The 15,260-nt window shown below is 44.7% G+C and overlaps 1 protein-coding gene across 1 annotated transcript in view; it reads right to left on the bottom strand.

The window, feature by feature from the left end:
- Nucleotides 1-10,954: 10,954 nt before the first annotated feature.
- Nucleotides 10,955-15,260, bottom strand: part of Nphp1 (nephrocystin 1) — a 57,972-nt gene continuing 53,666 nt past the window's right edge. Inside the window, exons 18-20 of the mRNA XM_090336390.1 lie at nucleotides 14,671-14,744; nucleotides 13,023-13,067; nucleotides 10,955-11,407 (exon numbers count right to left, since the gene is read on the bottom strand). Of these exons, the coding sequence (XP_090192516.1) occupies nucleotides 11,135-11,407; nucleotides 13,023-13,067; nucleotides 14,671-14,744 (392 nt within the window). The 3' untranslated portion in view covers nucleotides 10,955-11,134. The remainder of the gene's footprint in view (nucleotides 11,408-13,022; nucleotides 13,068-14,670; nucleotides 14,745-15,260) is intronic.

The raw sequence follows: 15,260 nt of genomic DNA, 5'->3' as shown, positions 1-15,260 counted from the left end.
TAATTAGCTAATTAATTTACCTGTCCTGTGGCTTGAACTCTAAGTTTGGGTGCTGTCCCTGAGTTTCTTTTGCTCAAGGCTAGCACTCTACCACTTGAGCCACAGCACCACTTCCAGCCTTTTCTGTGTATGTGGTACTGAGGAATCGAACCCAGGGCTTCATGAATGCTAGGCAAGCACTCTACCACTAGGCCACAGTCCTTGCCAGAGCTGTACTCTTGATTTTCTTTTTTCTTTTCTGAACCTTGGAATAACCTTGACTATTTGAATATCAAGTATTTTGAACTTAATTTTGGACCTTAAAAATATTATGCCATGAATGCAAGTCTTGCTTACATGCTCTTTGGAATACTGATTTCTTGTTTGCAAACCTTACTGGCTTGTGGCTGCAGGTTCCTCTCTGCCTTCCTTAGACATGGTTCCAGGTCAGTTCAGTTCAGAAGGCTTTGCAGTTCTGTTCTGACCTGCTCAATAGGAGTGCTAACCTCCAGACTGAGGCTGGTCTCATAGCTCAGTTCTCAAATTCTCTGGGACTCTGCTTGCGATTAGTTTGGGGTGAGTATAAAATATATTATGGGATCATTTTGTCCAGTCCTCTCCTGGCTATGACCTCGATACTCTCTACATTCCAAGAGACTCTGACCCTCTCCTCTTACTTGGTCTTCTGGTGAAACCCAGAGTTTTCATTTCTCCTCCCGTTATTCACTTCCTGTGGCTGTTTCCATGGCTAAAAGGGAGTGGAAAGTGGTGATGAAGGAAAGGCAGAAAGTGAAAAAGGAAGGAGGGAAGGAAGGAAGAAGGAGGAGGAGGAGAAAAAGAAGAAACAACAGCAGCAGCTCCTTAATGCTTCTAGGATTCTAGTCCCTCTGGTCAGAGAGAAGAGTTCTCCTCTATGTCCTTCCTGGCTGCTCCTGACATCTCCGCATCACTAAATGGAATAGGGATTGGGACAGGAAGGGATGGACAGTGAGTTTCTATCCCCTCCTTGACCCCTAGGGGCTCATTGCTCAGGCCAGACCTAGAGGAGCTTCTTTTGGAAACATCTTTCCATCCTGTGTCTAGTTCTGGGCTTCCCGTCGTCTCTAGAACCAGGCTGGGAGGTCCCAGAGGAAAGTAATGGGAAACGCATCACTAGCTTGGCAGGGTTTTGAGTCCTGGCTTCCTCTCCAGATCTTCCTGCTTCCATTTGTTTTTCGTGTCTTCAGAGGTGCTGCCTGACTTGCAGCTGCACTAGTGGGTGTGTGGAGTGACTGCCTTCTTGACTTCATCAACACTTGCTTGCTTCAGAATAGCCCTGACTTTATCCTGTGGTAGATCATAGGTTGTGGCTGCTGTCTTGCACACAGGGGATGGTTGTTCACACCTGAATCTATGAAGACTTTGGAGACCACTGCTTACCTCTTTTCTTTATTTATTTTCTTTTTTTTTTTTTGCCAGTCCTGGGCTTGAGCTCAGGGCCTGAGCACTGTCCTTGGACTTTCTCAAGGCTAGAGCTCTACCACTTGAGCCTCAGCACCACTTCCAGCTTTTTTGTATGTATGTGGTACTGAGGAATCGAACCCGGGTCTTCGCGCATGCTAGGCAAGCACTTTAACCACTAGGCCAAACTCCTGGCCCTATTTATTTTCTTTATTCTTCAAGATTTTCCCCATCAAATTGCTTTCTTTACATATTGTTCAGAAACAACAGACTAGTAGCTAACATATAGAGGCAATCATATAGAAGACAGCCAGAGGTAGGGGGTGTAGGGTAAGAAGTAGAGACTCTTTCTGTCTGTCCATAAGGATTCTTTCCATATCAAGTCTTGAAAAGCCAAAACCATTGGCTTTACTTAGTGAAGGAACTTTATTACCTGAGATAAGTGAGAAGGTCAGAGGTACTGTTGGCTTCCTGTGAGACGCTGGTGACTCAGTGCTCCCAGGATAGGAAGAACACCAGATTTCACAACAATGAGACCAGGCCTCCTTTATGCACTGCACTGTCTGTACAAATGGATCATCTCAACTCTGACCCCAGGTGAAAGGAGTCCTGAGAGCACAGGCCCAGGAGGAGGGTGTTGTTAGTGTTGTGTTTGTGGTCCTGAGGCAGCAATGAACCTGGATCCTACCACCCAGGAGGGGTCAGGGCAAAACCAATGTCCTAGGACAGATGCCAGGAAAGAGGAAAGACTCCATGGAGAATGGCCCTGTTTGCAATGTGTGTGTGGAGCTCCTCGAATTGGCCTCTGTGAAAGGACAAAGTTCGGCACTTATATCTTTTCTGGCAGATTAAGGTTGAGGTTCAATCTGCCTCACAGGAATAAAGAGAAAGGGCAGCTTGAGAGTCACACAAGCTACCAAAGTCCTGGGCCTGAGCTTCAGCCCATTCCTGAACTGTTTTACATTGCTGCCTGCAGTCTGCCTGCCTGCCCTCACTCAGCATCCATCAGTGCTGAGTGAGTCAGAAACCCAAGGCCTCTGCTGTCCCACCTGTGTGGTAGGTCAGCCCTGTACTTTTCTTTGGCCCTGTGTGCCTGTCTCTCCTACCCTAAACCGTGTGGTCACTGTGCCAAATCAGGGATCTGGGCCTATCAAATCTATGCATTTTGGAGTTGGAGAGAAGGATTGTAAGAGTACAGATGAATCAAAGCAGAATTAGATGATTTGGAATCCAAAAAAACTATAGAAAGAATCAACAAAACAAGGAGTTGGTTCTTTGAAAGAATTAACAAAATTGACAAGCCCTTAGCAAATCTTACCAAAAAAAGAAGAGAGCAGGGCCGGGAGTTTGGCCTAGTGGTTAAAGTGCTTGTCTAGCATGCATGAAGACCCGGGTTCGATTCCTTGGTACCACATACATAGAAAAAAGCTGGAAGTGGTGCTGAGGCTCAAGTGGTAGAGCTCTAGCCTTGAGAAAGTCTAAGGACAGTGCTCAGGCCCTGAGCTCAAGCCCAGGACTGGCAAAAAAAAAAAAAGAAGAGAGCATATCGAAATAAACAAAATCACAGATGAAAATGGTAATATCACGACAGAAATTACCAAGATCCAGAATATCATGAGGGAATACTTCTCAAACCTTTATGCCAACAAATTTGAGAATCTAGATGAAATGGATGAATTCCTAGCCAATATTAACATACCCACACTGAACCAAGAAGAACTAACCCAACTCAACAGGCCTATTTCAAGCTCTGAAATAGAAATGGCAATTAGAGAACTTCCACCTAAGAAAAGCCCAGGGCCAGATGGATTCACAGCTGAATTCTGTAAGGTCTTCAAAGCAGAGCTCACACCAATACTCCTCAAGCTCTTCAACGAAATTGAAAATGAAGGTTCCTTACCAAACTCATTCTATGAAGCCAGTATAACCCTCGTCCCCAAACCAGACAGAGATTCATCAAAGAAAGAGAACTAGAGACCTATATCTTTGATGAACATCGATGCAAAACTTCTCAACAAAATACTGGCCAACCGTCTACAACAACTCATCAAAAAAATTATACACTATGATCAAACTGGATTCATCTCAGGGAGGCAAAGCTGGTTCAACATACATAAATCAATTAATATAATTCAATACATCAACAGGAGCAAGGACAAAAATCACATGATTGTCTCAATAGACGCGGAAAAGGCATTTGACAAGATCCAACATCCCTTTATGTTAAAAGCTCTGGAGAAACTAGGAATCCATGGAACATTCCTCAATATAATAAAGGCTGTGTATGAGAAACCCACTGCTAGTATTACACTTAATGGTGAAAATCTAAAGCCATTCCCTCTAAAATCAGGAACGAGACAAGGATGCCCACTCTCTCCACTCCTCTTTAACATAGTACTAGAATTCCTAGCCAGTGCAATAAGGCAAGAAGCAAGCATAAAGGGGATCCAAGTAGGGAAAGAGGAAATAAAACTATCCCTCTTTGCAGATGACATGATTCTGTATTTAAAGAATCCTATAGACTCTACTCCCAAGCTCCTTGAGCTGATTCAAAGCTTTGGAAGAGTAGCAGGCTATAAAATCAACCCTCAAAAATCAACTGCCTTCCTTTACCCAACAGTGAGAGGAACGAGGCAATAATCAGGAAAGAAACTCCTTTCACAATAGCCTCAAAGAAAATAAAGTACCTAGGAATTAGCTTAACTAAGAATGTAAAGGACCTTTTTGATGAAAACTTTAAAACCCTAAAAAAGGAAATTAAAGCAGAACTAAGGAAATGGAAAAACCTCCCATGCTCCTGGATTGGAAGAATCAACATTGTGAAAATGACAATCTTGCCAAGAGCTATCTACAAATTCAACGCAATACCCATCAATATCCCAATGTCATTCTTTATGGAAATAGAAGAGGCAATCCAAAATTTCATATGGAATAATAAAAGACCCCGTATAGCAAAAACACTTCTTAGCAGAAAGAACAGCGCCGGAGGAATTTCAATTCCAAACTTTAGACTCTATTATAGAGCTATAATTATCAAAACAGCTTGGTACTGGCACAAGAACAGGCCTGAAGACCAATGGAATAGAACTGAGGACCCAGATATTAAACCACAGACCTATGGCCACCTAATCTTTGACAAGGGAGCCAAAAAAATAGAATGGAAGGAAGACAGCCTCTTCAACAAGTTGTGCTGGCAGAACTGGTTAAGCACCTGCAGAAAACTAAAGTTGGATCCTTCTTTGTCACCTTGCACTAGAATTAACTCCAAATGGATCAAAGACCTGGAGGTAAAAGCTGACACACTGAAAACTTTACAGGAAGGAATAGGAGATACACTAGGCCTCCTTGGCACAGATCGAAACTTTCTTAATAAGGACCAAGAATCACAGCAAATAAGAGAAAGGCTGGATAAGTGGGACTGCATTAAACTGCAGAGCTTTTGTATGGCAAAGGACATAGCTAGTAAATTAATTAGGAAGCCTACAGAGTGGGAGAAAATCTTCACCAACCAAACAACGGACAAAGGCCTCATATCTAAAATATATCAACAACTCAAAAAATTGAATCACTCCAAAACTAACCTCCAAAGTAACAACCATCCCATTAAAAAATGGGCCAAAGACTTAAAGAGAGTCTTCTCTGAAGAAGAAACAAAAATGGCCTATAGACACATGAAGAAATGCTCAACATCTCTGGTCATAAAAGAAATGCAAATCAAAACAACTCTAAGATTCCACCTCACTCCAGCTAGAATGGCCAGGATCAGGAAAACGAATGACAACAGATGCTGGAGGGGATGTGGCCAGGAGGGATCACTACTACACTGTTGGTGGGAGTGCAAACTCGTTCAACCACTATGGAAAGCAGTGTGGCAGTGCCTCAAAAGGCTAAACATAGAACTCCCCTATGACCCAGCAATTCCACTACTTGGCATTTACCCAACCACCCAGAAACAAGGGCATACTAAATCCACTAGCACAACAATGTTCATTGCAGCACTATTCACCATAGCAAAGATATGGAACCAACCTAGATGTCCCTCAGTTGATGAGTGGATCAACAAGTTGTGGTATTTGTACACAATGGAATTTTATGCTGCTGTCAGAAAGAATGACATTGCCCCATTTGTTAGGAAATGGAAAGACTTAGAAAAAATCACATTAAGTGAAGTAAGCCAGACTCAAAGGAACTTAGGCTCAATGGTTTCCCTCATTCGTCATAATCAGTAGAAACCTTGGGCTGTACTAGCAGAGATCTGCAATAGAGCAAAATCTTGATACATAAGGCCATATAGTATGAAGCTAATTGAAAGGACCTCCAGGATATTGAAACAAAAGCCATATAACGAATGATTGTTGTCCTTAATGTACTATGTTGTCTCTCATCTCCTTTGCTGTCCCTTGGTCATCTCATATTGTTATAGTATCTCACTTTGTTATCTGATATATTGGATACATTTGTATTTAGATATTTGAAATTTGATAGGGAAGGGGGGAAAACCAAGACGGTAGGGGAGTGTGGGGGGGGGAGGGAAACAGGTACCAAGACATGTGAAAGGGTATCAATGTATGTGAATTAATGCACCTTCTATCTGGCAAATATCATGTAACCCTTTTGCTAATTACAATAAAAAAAAAGAAAAAAAAGAGTACAGATGATGAGGAGTGTCCAGAAATCTATCTGCTGTCAGGCAATGGGGCTTGGCGGAGTGTAGTGAGCGAGGAAGGAATTCCTGTGAACCACAGAACTGTTCAAATAGAAATCTAATGACAGTAATAGACAAGGATAGGCTTGCTCGACTTTCATACCTTTCTTTGCTTATCTTGTGTAACTACCGTGCACCTGACATGCTGTAAGTTAGGAGAGATCTCACAGACAGGAGCACGGGAGCTGCCACGCCCATGCTATCCTGACTAAATAAATGGACAGTGCTAGGTCTGAGAGCGGGTGGCCTGAGGAAGCAGGGTCCTGTCCCCGCTCTTTGTTTTGAGGAAACACGACTGCACAGCATGGAGATGAGAGGGAGCTCTGATCATCTCCCCACCCTGGGAACACCTCTAGATTTGGAATGCTTCCCACAGAGGGAAGGACACAGGATATCCTACTAGGCTACAAAGTAACCAAGCCCTCTTGCTGGCAGATGACACTCAGGGCCCTCTGTGAAGCCAGCAGATTTCCTAGTTGCTACTGGGATGGCAAGACAAAGCTGTTCTATTTGTAGTAGTTTAATGATCTCCCCACCTTTTTTTTTTTTTTTTTTTTTTTTGGTGCTGCTACTGGGGCTTGAACTCAGAACCTGAGTGCTGTCTTTTAACTTTTTTGGCTCAAGGCTGGTGCTCTACCACTTCAGCCTCAGCTCCACTTCTAGCTTTTTGGTGACTCCATGGAGAAAAGTATCCCAGTTGGGTTGGAACAAGATCTTCAGATCTCAGCCTCCGGAGTAACTACGATTATGTAAGCCTGGGACACCAGCACCTGGCTGGTTTAGTAATTTCAGCGGGTACTGAGTGGGCATTGTCCTGGCCTTATCCAGGAGACTGTGGTCAGTGCTTGCTCTCTACCCAGAGCTGAGGTGTCCATCAAAGCAAGGGAGCCACAGAGGATAACACCTCTAGTGGCCCTGATGGACGAGATCCTCAGCCAATAGGAGCTCAGGAGGCTGGGGAGGGGAGTAGGGCTAATGGATTTGATTCAAATGCAACAATGTCCCCAGCCTATAGGCCCCCATGTGGATGGGTACGGCCTGGCATCTCGTGTCATGTGCTTGCTGGTCCCCTCTCTTTTGCTCTCCTGTTCTGATTGTGCACATTGATTCATTCTGTTGCTCAGTCACGCTCCTTGACACAGAAGTCCCAGAATTTGCTTCCAGAATGTTTTTGGCTCCTTGACAACCACTTCCTGTTTTGGAAGTTAAAAAGTGCCATTTAATGGTCAGAGAAGTTTGGCTGTAAAAACAAGAATGCATGGGGGACCAGGAGTGTGACTTGCACTCTAGAGGTAGAGTGCTTGTCTAGCATGCAGAAAGCCTTGGATTTGATTCCTCCGTTCCACATACATAGAAGAAGCCAGAAGTGATGCTGTGGCTCAAGGAGCAGAACACTAGCCTTGAGAAAAAGTGTCCAAGGACAGTGCCCAGGCCCTGAGTTCAAGCCCCAAGACTGGCAGAACAAACAAACAAAAAACCCCACGATTGCATGGCTAGCGGGAGCGGGGCTGGGGTCTTCAGGGATGCTTTCATCAGCCTAGGACCATGAAACCTGTTTTCTTCCCCTCTGTGCCAGAAACCATGAAATCGTATCCAGTTGTCAATTCATGACACAGTCTCACACAAACAGGGAAGACAGCCTGAAAACAAATTCTCAAAGCATCTGCCTCCCTGCAGGCCGTACATGCATTGGAATTCACATACAGCCTCTGCCTTTAGCCCAAAGGCCACACCTTTGGCTTACAGCCAAGAATAAGCTACATCGTTCAAAACACAAAAAGCTGGCACTTCATTAAGTTCCTAGTACTCACAGTGGGTGTGATATAGGCTTATGTTTCTTCAAAACCAGGATGTCAGGGAATTAGGAGGAGGTCACAGCAAGTCCCTGAATACACGCTTACCACCTCATTTAAAAAGGCAAAAGCCCTCTCCATGGACAGAAGCAAAAGAGGTCAGGTGCTTTGTGATGGGCACAGGGAAACGTCCTTGAACTCAGCTTCTCATGTGACCCAGGGCCCAGGGAACTCGTGAGGATCTGCAGAAAGAGGCTGTGAGTACCTTCTCAAGGCCTAGTTCTCACTTGTCACAGTCAAGGCTGGGAAGTCCAAGGATGGCTGTTGTTTGGATGAAACCAAAGAGTGTCTTAAAGAATAGCATGCATTGGAAGTGGGGTCCCTACATGGCATGTTGAGAGCTGGTAGGACTTCTAAGCCTAGAGGCAGATGTTTGGGTCAAGTATATGGCACCCTCAGAAAGGACCAAGATGGTTCTTGTAGGACCCCAAGTGGTTATAAAAGGTCTCCTCTCATATAGGATGAGACTCCATGAAAGGATCTCTAGGATATGGAAACAAGAGCTTTTTCTTGTGTGATTGTTCTTAATATACTATGTTATTTCTCTTCTCTTTTTTGCCCTTTGGTTAATCTCATATTGTTACTGTACCTGACTTTGTTACCTGGTATATTGTATATACGTTTGTATTTTTTATTTGAAATAGGAAAGGGAAGGGGGGAAAAGATGATTGGGAGGGTGGGGGAGGAAAATGGGGACAAAAACATGAGAAGGGGTATCAATGTGCGAGAAGTAATGCGCCTAATACCTGGAGAATGTAACCTGTAACCCTTCTATACATTAACCCGACAATAAAACAAAAAGCAAAAAACAAAACAAAGAAACAAACCACCCCAAACCCAAAAGAACCCATATCCACCAACTTAACTGAAGGCTTAATTTGTATATTATATCCTTTTAGGCCAAGCCTATAATAAAAATGGAAATACTGAAAAAAAAAGGCTCCTCTCTATTCTGTGGCCAGTGTCCAAGTTACCAATCCCCAGGGATTTTGTTATAGTAACAGAGAATGAATTAATACAAGGACCAAGTTTAGGTAAAGCATTTTGAGAATGCTAAGATACAGTCCAGGAGTTTTTTTTTCATATATTTTTTATTGTAATTAATAGAAGGGTTACATTATATTCGCCAGATAGAAGGTGCATTACTTCACATACATTGATGCCCTTTCTCATGTCTTGGTCCCCATTTCCCTCCTCCCCACCCCACCCTCCAGGAGTTTTATAACACAACAGATCTCTAGAAATAAATGCCTCTTTCATGTCTTCACATGGTCAGAAAGTATCTAATGGTTTGAGTTAAACTCGTTCTGATGCATTCAGTTTTCTTCAGGGGCCTTTTCAAATAGTATTTACACAAGCAGTTTCTAAGTTTGCATCAATAAGGTAGAATGTCTTAAGACACTTAATGTCTTAAGTACAGGCGACATTTTTACTTGGTGTATCCATTATGCTACTCGCTAGCTCTGATCCTGGGCAAATCAACTTGCCTGACCTGTTTCTTCAGCAGTATGTGGAAAAGCCAGTACCTGCTTTCCACACTAGTTATGAGACCAGTGAACAAACCCAGAACACTTAAAGGCATAGGAGGCACTCAATTATTGCCAGCTACAGCTATTTAAGTCAACTCGTGGTGACCCTGCTAGGTCTCAGGAGGCCCTTGAAGCAATGCCCAATGCTCCTGTTAATTACTAACATTAAAGGATTGGGACATTCCCCATCTGCAGGGCAAGGACACTTAGCTCATCTCAGTATTTCTGCTCTCTGAAAGAGGGAGTCAACTCTGCTTTCCAATGTCTGCAAGTTTTGCTTTTCTCTGGGAGGTAGGGGAGGAGTATTGGGGTATGAACTCAGGGCTTTGTGCTTATTAGACAGGTATTCTGTCATTTACGCCACACCCCTAGCTGGGTCTCACTTTTTGCCCAATCAGCCTAGACTGTGATCCTCTGTGTTCCCTGGGGAGCTGGAATGACAGGTGTACACCACTGTGTCCAGTGTGTTATGAAGTCTCATACCCTCAGCTATAATCAGTCCTATTGATCTGTCTCCAAGTAGCCAGGATTATAAATATGAGCCACTGACTCTGGCTTATTTAGCTTTTTCTTTTTTGCACCACTGAGGTTTTGAACTTCAGGCCTTGTTCTTTCTAGGGTCTCTGTTATTTGAGCCATGCCTCTTTTCATCTTATTTTTTTGCATTCTTTTTGAATTTTAAAGTACGCCCAGGCTACTGTGGATTGTAATATGCTTATTTATACTTTCTGTAGAGCTGGGCCCATGCCACCATGTCCAGATATTGATTGAGGTGGGGGCTTACGTTCACGGTAGGCTTGTCTTGTGCTACAAAGCCTCCCAATTTCTGCTGAGTGCCTGGGATTACAGGTGTGAGTCACCGGTGTCTGGCCTTGTTTGGCTGTTTTTCTTTTTCTTTTTTTTATACTTATATTGATTTGAAATGACAGATGATTCTGCTTTTGTATTTAATTAGGGATAAATCACATTCAATACACAATTTCTCAAATGACAAGATAAGTATTATTAGTGATACTCATAAATATATATATATTCTGGATACTAATCAGATAGATGACTTAGAAATATCTTCTGTTTTGGAGATTGTCTTTGAGTAGTTTAGTTTTTGATAAAATCTTGTTTTCATAAGAATCTATACATTCACTTAATTTAGTTTGCTGGTCCTAGGGTTTGAACTCAAGGCCTGGGCTTTGTCCTTGAGCCCCTCTGTGCTCAAGGCTAGCTCTCTGTCACTTTGAGTCACAGTGCCTCTTCCAGCTTTTTCTGAGTAGATAAGAGTCTCTCAGACGTTCCTGCCTGGGCTAGCTTCAAACCGTGATCCCTAGATCTCAGCCTTCTGAGTAGCTGGGATTACAGGCATGAGCTACTGGTGCCCAGCTAATTTAGTTTGTTTTGGGAAAACAAAACAAAACAAAACAAAACCCTTCAAATTAGATATAACAGTATCTTCATATCCTTTATTGTTTTAAGATATACCAAAATTGTTGGCTATTTGTTAAAAAAATATGTGTACAAAAACAATTCAGATCCAAGTTACAAGGAATCATTTGTTTTGTTCTGTCATTTGGCTCAAGCCATCACGGGAGTCCATCAGGTGCAGGGGGAACCTGGGGGCCGGGGCCACCACGTCAGGCCAAATTCTTTCTTATTTCACCCAGGAAGTCGTAGGTCTGCTCTGAAAGGTCGAAAGGCTCATGGAGTCCCTCGGGGGACAGTAGAGCCTTCAGGGCACCCTGGTTCTCTTTGTTTTGCTTGAGGAAGTCAGCGATGACTTTCCACCGAGCATCCTCGGTCTCCTCTTCTGCCCAGCGGAAGGGAGGCAGGAGCACGGAGTGCAGGAGTGGGAGCACACAGTCGTGGTACACCAGGAGAAACTTGGCCTTTAGCAGCTCTTTGTCTCTCTGGGAAAATACCACAACACAAAGAATGGCGGATGAAAATCCATCATTGTGCTAAAGGCGACATCCTATGAACTGAACCTTGTTGGCTACAAGCCACCTAAGTGTGGATGGAGAGGCCCTTAGTGCCTGGCACCTACGGGTGCTTCGCCAGCCTCAGAGGACACGGTCTCATCCCTCACCCCCGGTAGATGCCAGAGGCAACACAGAGCAGAGTTCAGGCCTTCTGGAAAATATCTGCACGTCTTTTTGAGATCAAGGTGTCTCCTAAGTAAATCAGGTGTGTGTGGCCAATTCTAGAGATAAGGTGTGATTCTAGGCAAATACAACAAAAGCACAATGCAAAGCCTGCTGTGTTCATGTCAGAGGCAACAGCATGGTACCATGAGGGTACCCAGTGTTCTGCATGGGACCTGGAGAAAGGAGACCTCAGGAGTAAGAATTGTTGCTTATCTCCAGCAATGCGTGAATTGGTAGTGGGGTGTCCTTTAGCCCCAAGGGTGGGCAACCCTCTATAGTATAATATCCATGGGAGCAACCAAGGTCCGAAGGCAATAGGCTTAGCTGGTAATGTCAGCAGGCCTAGCTGACGGACTGGACGTTTCTGTATGCAGTGGGGTCTGTGCTCAGAGCCAACATCTGCAGGCCTGAGGCCCGGCACCCTGCCCAGGGCTGTGCTTGGGTGGCCTGGAATCTGCACATTTTAGCAAAGGTCACATATTATGGGTTGAATAGAAGCTCAGATAAGGATGAAATTTCTATAATCTACCCTCCGTGTTTAGAGTTTTTCAGTTTTATTCTCCCATATTCCTTTTTTTTTTCCTTTCTCCTTGTCCTGCTTGGTACTGGGGCTTGAACTCAGGATCTGGGTGTTGTGCCTTAGAATCTTTCATTGAGGCCAATGTTCTATACTTGATCTGTATTTCTAAATCTGGCATTTTAGTGGTTAATTGGAAGTTGAGTCTCACACTTTTCTGCTCAGGCTGACTTTGAACCATGATCCTCAGATCTCAGCTAGGATTACAGGAGTGAGCCACAGGGACCAATCTCATATTCCCTCTAAATAATCAACACTTTAAATCACAAACTGGTCAACTATGGACTGTGGACCAAGTGTGAGTCCCTGCCTTCTCCGTCACTTGTGGGCTGTGTCTACTTCTGCATTATGAGGAGCTATGACAGGGAATATAGCACCTGCAAAACACAGTTTCAGAACCGTCTGCAGAGTCCTCGGTCAGAGCAGGCACCGCTTGCTCCCTGCTGCCTGCAGACACCATGCTCCCCTGCCAGCTAAGAACCAGGCAGCCCCGCATCAGATCCTACAGCCCAGGCCAACTGTCTTTCCCCTTCTCCCTGCTTGATATGGGTGTTGGGTCATTTGATAACTACCTGGGAGACTCTGGTTTAGAAACTTCCCCATCATTTGCATAAAACTCTGAGATCTGAAATGACTGTCCTGACAAGAGTTCCCTTTCACAGAAGAAATGATCTGGCCTACCTTCTTGGAATGTCTGAACCATAATTACACAGTTCTGCCAATTAAGAGAAATTATGGCATTCATTGTAATGTGCAAGTAATCACTGCAGGTACTCAGTTCAATGTGGAAAGGCTTATTACCTTCTCTGATCTTTTCAAGGTACTTTCTTTCTCAGCCCATGCACTCTAAAAAAAGAAAAAGCACAAAGAATATTATGAGTCAGAATATCCACAAGTTCCTACAAGTCCTTGTGACACTTTTGTAGCTTTCCTCCATAATTAATGGTATGGTTAGGCTTAGAAACACTGCAGAATGGGTGCATGTGACAAGTGACTGTCACCAGGAATCTGTTGCCATTAACCTCCAGCAAGCCCAAGTAGGGAGATGTACAGGCATGTTGCCTGTACAGTGAAATGGTTTGAAGCCTCTGGTGCAGGACAGCAACCAAAGTAGAATATATTATCCTTGTCAACAATTCTGCCAGTCATAATGATGCCAATGGGCAGGTGAGATGGACCCAAGTGCTTCTCATCTGTCCACATGCTTCAGAAAAGCTTCTTCAAGGAAACAGGAAACCCAGAGTCCCGTCGATACCATGAAGGAAAGAACTGAAGGCTGTCCGCACTGGCCCTGGCAGGCTGAAGGTTGGGTGGCACGTGATCCGTCCTGGCTGCCTTCTCAGGGCTGGATTTTGTGCTTGCTGCCATGTAATTCCACAGGCCAGCCCTCTCTTGGTAGGGAGGACCTGGGGTACCTGGAAAAGGCTTCCCCATGCCACAGAGAACAGCTGCTCCCTAGACCATGGGTCCTGCCACTCAGGAAGCCTCAGAATGTCTCCCAGGGCACTGTGCAACTATGCCAGCAGGTCCCCAGAGCTCGGAGAGGATGCACTGAGAGCCAGTGTTTCATGGAATAGTCCAAGTGTTGTTATAAAAACACCAAACTAGGCCAGGAGTTTGGCCTAGTGGTTAAAGTGCTTGCCTAGCATGCACGAAGACCCGGGTTCGATTCCTTGGTACCACATACTTAGAAAAAGCCAGAAGTGGTGCTGAGGCTCAAGTGGTAGAGCTCTAGCCTTGAGAAAGTCCAAGGACAGTGCTTAGGCCCTGAGCTCAAGCCCAGGACTGACAAAAAAACCCCAAAAAACAAAAAACAAAACACTGAATTGAGCTAAGGAAAAGCTAGGAGGCTCATCCATTTAATAATGTAAAATTGAAAGGATAGTATGGCTTAACTGTGACTAGCACTTGGCAACATTAGCCCTATTGCCTAGAAAAATGTGTCTTGCTAGTTAGAGGTGAAGATTCCACTCTGATTATAGCGGTGGGTGATTCCTATAGAGGAATATGATTGACATAGACAACAGTATGCATCATGACCACTGCACTAAGATCCTAGCTCTCTTTAAGTGAACCACGTGACTGGCTCTGGCCAATAAATGTGAGTGGGAACAGCCCAGGCCCTGGGTAAAGACTGTAAACCCCAAGGGCAATCCTCTGCTTTCTCTCTCTTCCTGCTGGGGCAAATAATAACAAAATGCTGCTCAATCCAGACAAAGCTATGAGTGAATGGGCCCGATAGGTCAGTGCAATGTGTCTTCCATGCTCTCTGGCAGTGGAATCGGCCTGTGGGCATGACACGCAATAACGTTAGAAGCATGAGGCTGAGTTAGGAGTTAGGTAGACTATTGACAGGCTGGGAGACGCCATCCTACTAAGAAAACAAAGCGTAGGACAGATGACAGGACGTGTCGGCACAGCAAGTCTAGCCACTTCAGAGACTGCCTACCCTGAGCGCATCCATCACGTCAGTCTGCTCCCAGAGCTTGGGGAAGGTGGCCAGCACTGGATGACTAATGAAATCTGCAATGCACAAGAACAGACAGAATGTCATGTGAACTCCATTGCAATGCACATCAAAACACTCAGAGCAAAGTGGTCCTGCCAAATGGTATGCTTTAACATCGGAGGACTCCGAACTGGCCCTGCCACTTCCATGTGCCTGTAGGTTATCTCAGAAAGGCCTGAATAGGAGAGTAAGTAGAACTTGCAGGGTGAGGGGTTGAGTGGGTGTGAACACACTCAGTTCTTCTGCCCGGGATGTTTTGCGTTTTCTACCTCATCCTCCTCATTCCTGAGGGGTGGTGAAGGCCATTTTGACTAGGACAGGCCCTGCTCTGGGGAGGCTGGCAGGATCAAGGAGCAGCAGCAGGGGAAACGGGGTAGGGGCTTGCTCCCCAGGTCTGGTCCAGGCCATCAGAACTCCAGGAGATCCCAGAGTGTCCAAGGCCAGCAGGGAGTGGTAGATGGCTCTGGAGGGAAGCGGCAGCTGTGGATTCTGGGAAGGTATTGGCATTCCACTGGAAATCCCAACACAGA

The sequence above is a fragment of the Megascapheus bottae genome, chromosome 7 (assembly GCF_031878675.1).
Source record: "Megascapheus bottae isolate mThoBot1 chromosome 7, mThoBot2.hap1, whole genome shotgun sequence".
Classification (NCBI taxonomy): Eukaryota; Metazoa; Chordata; class Mammalia; order Rodentia; family Geomyidae; genus Megascapheus; species Megascapheus bottae.
Note: the sequence above shows the minus strand (reverse complement) of the source record. Positions and strands in the feature narration are given on the sequence as shown.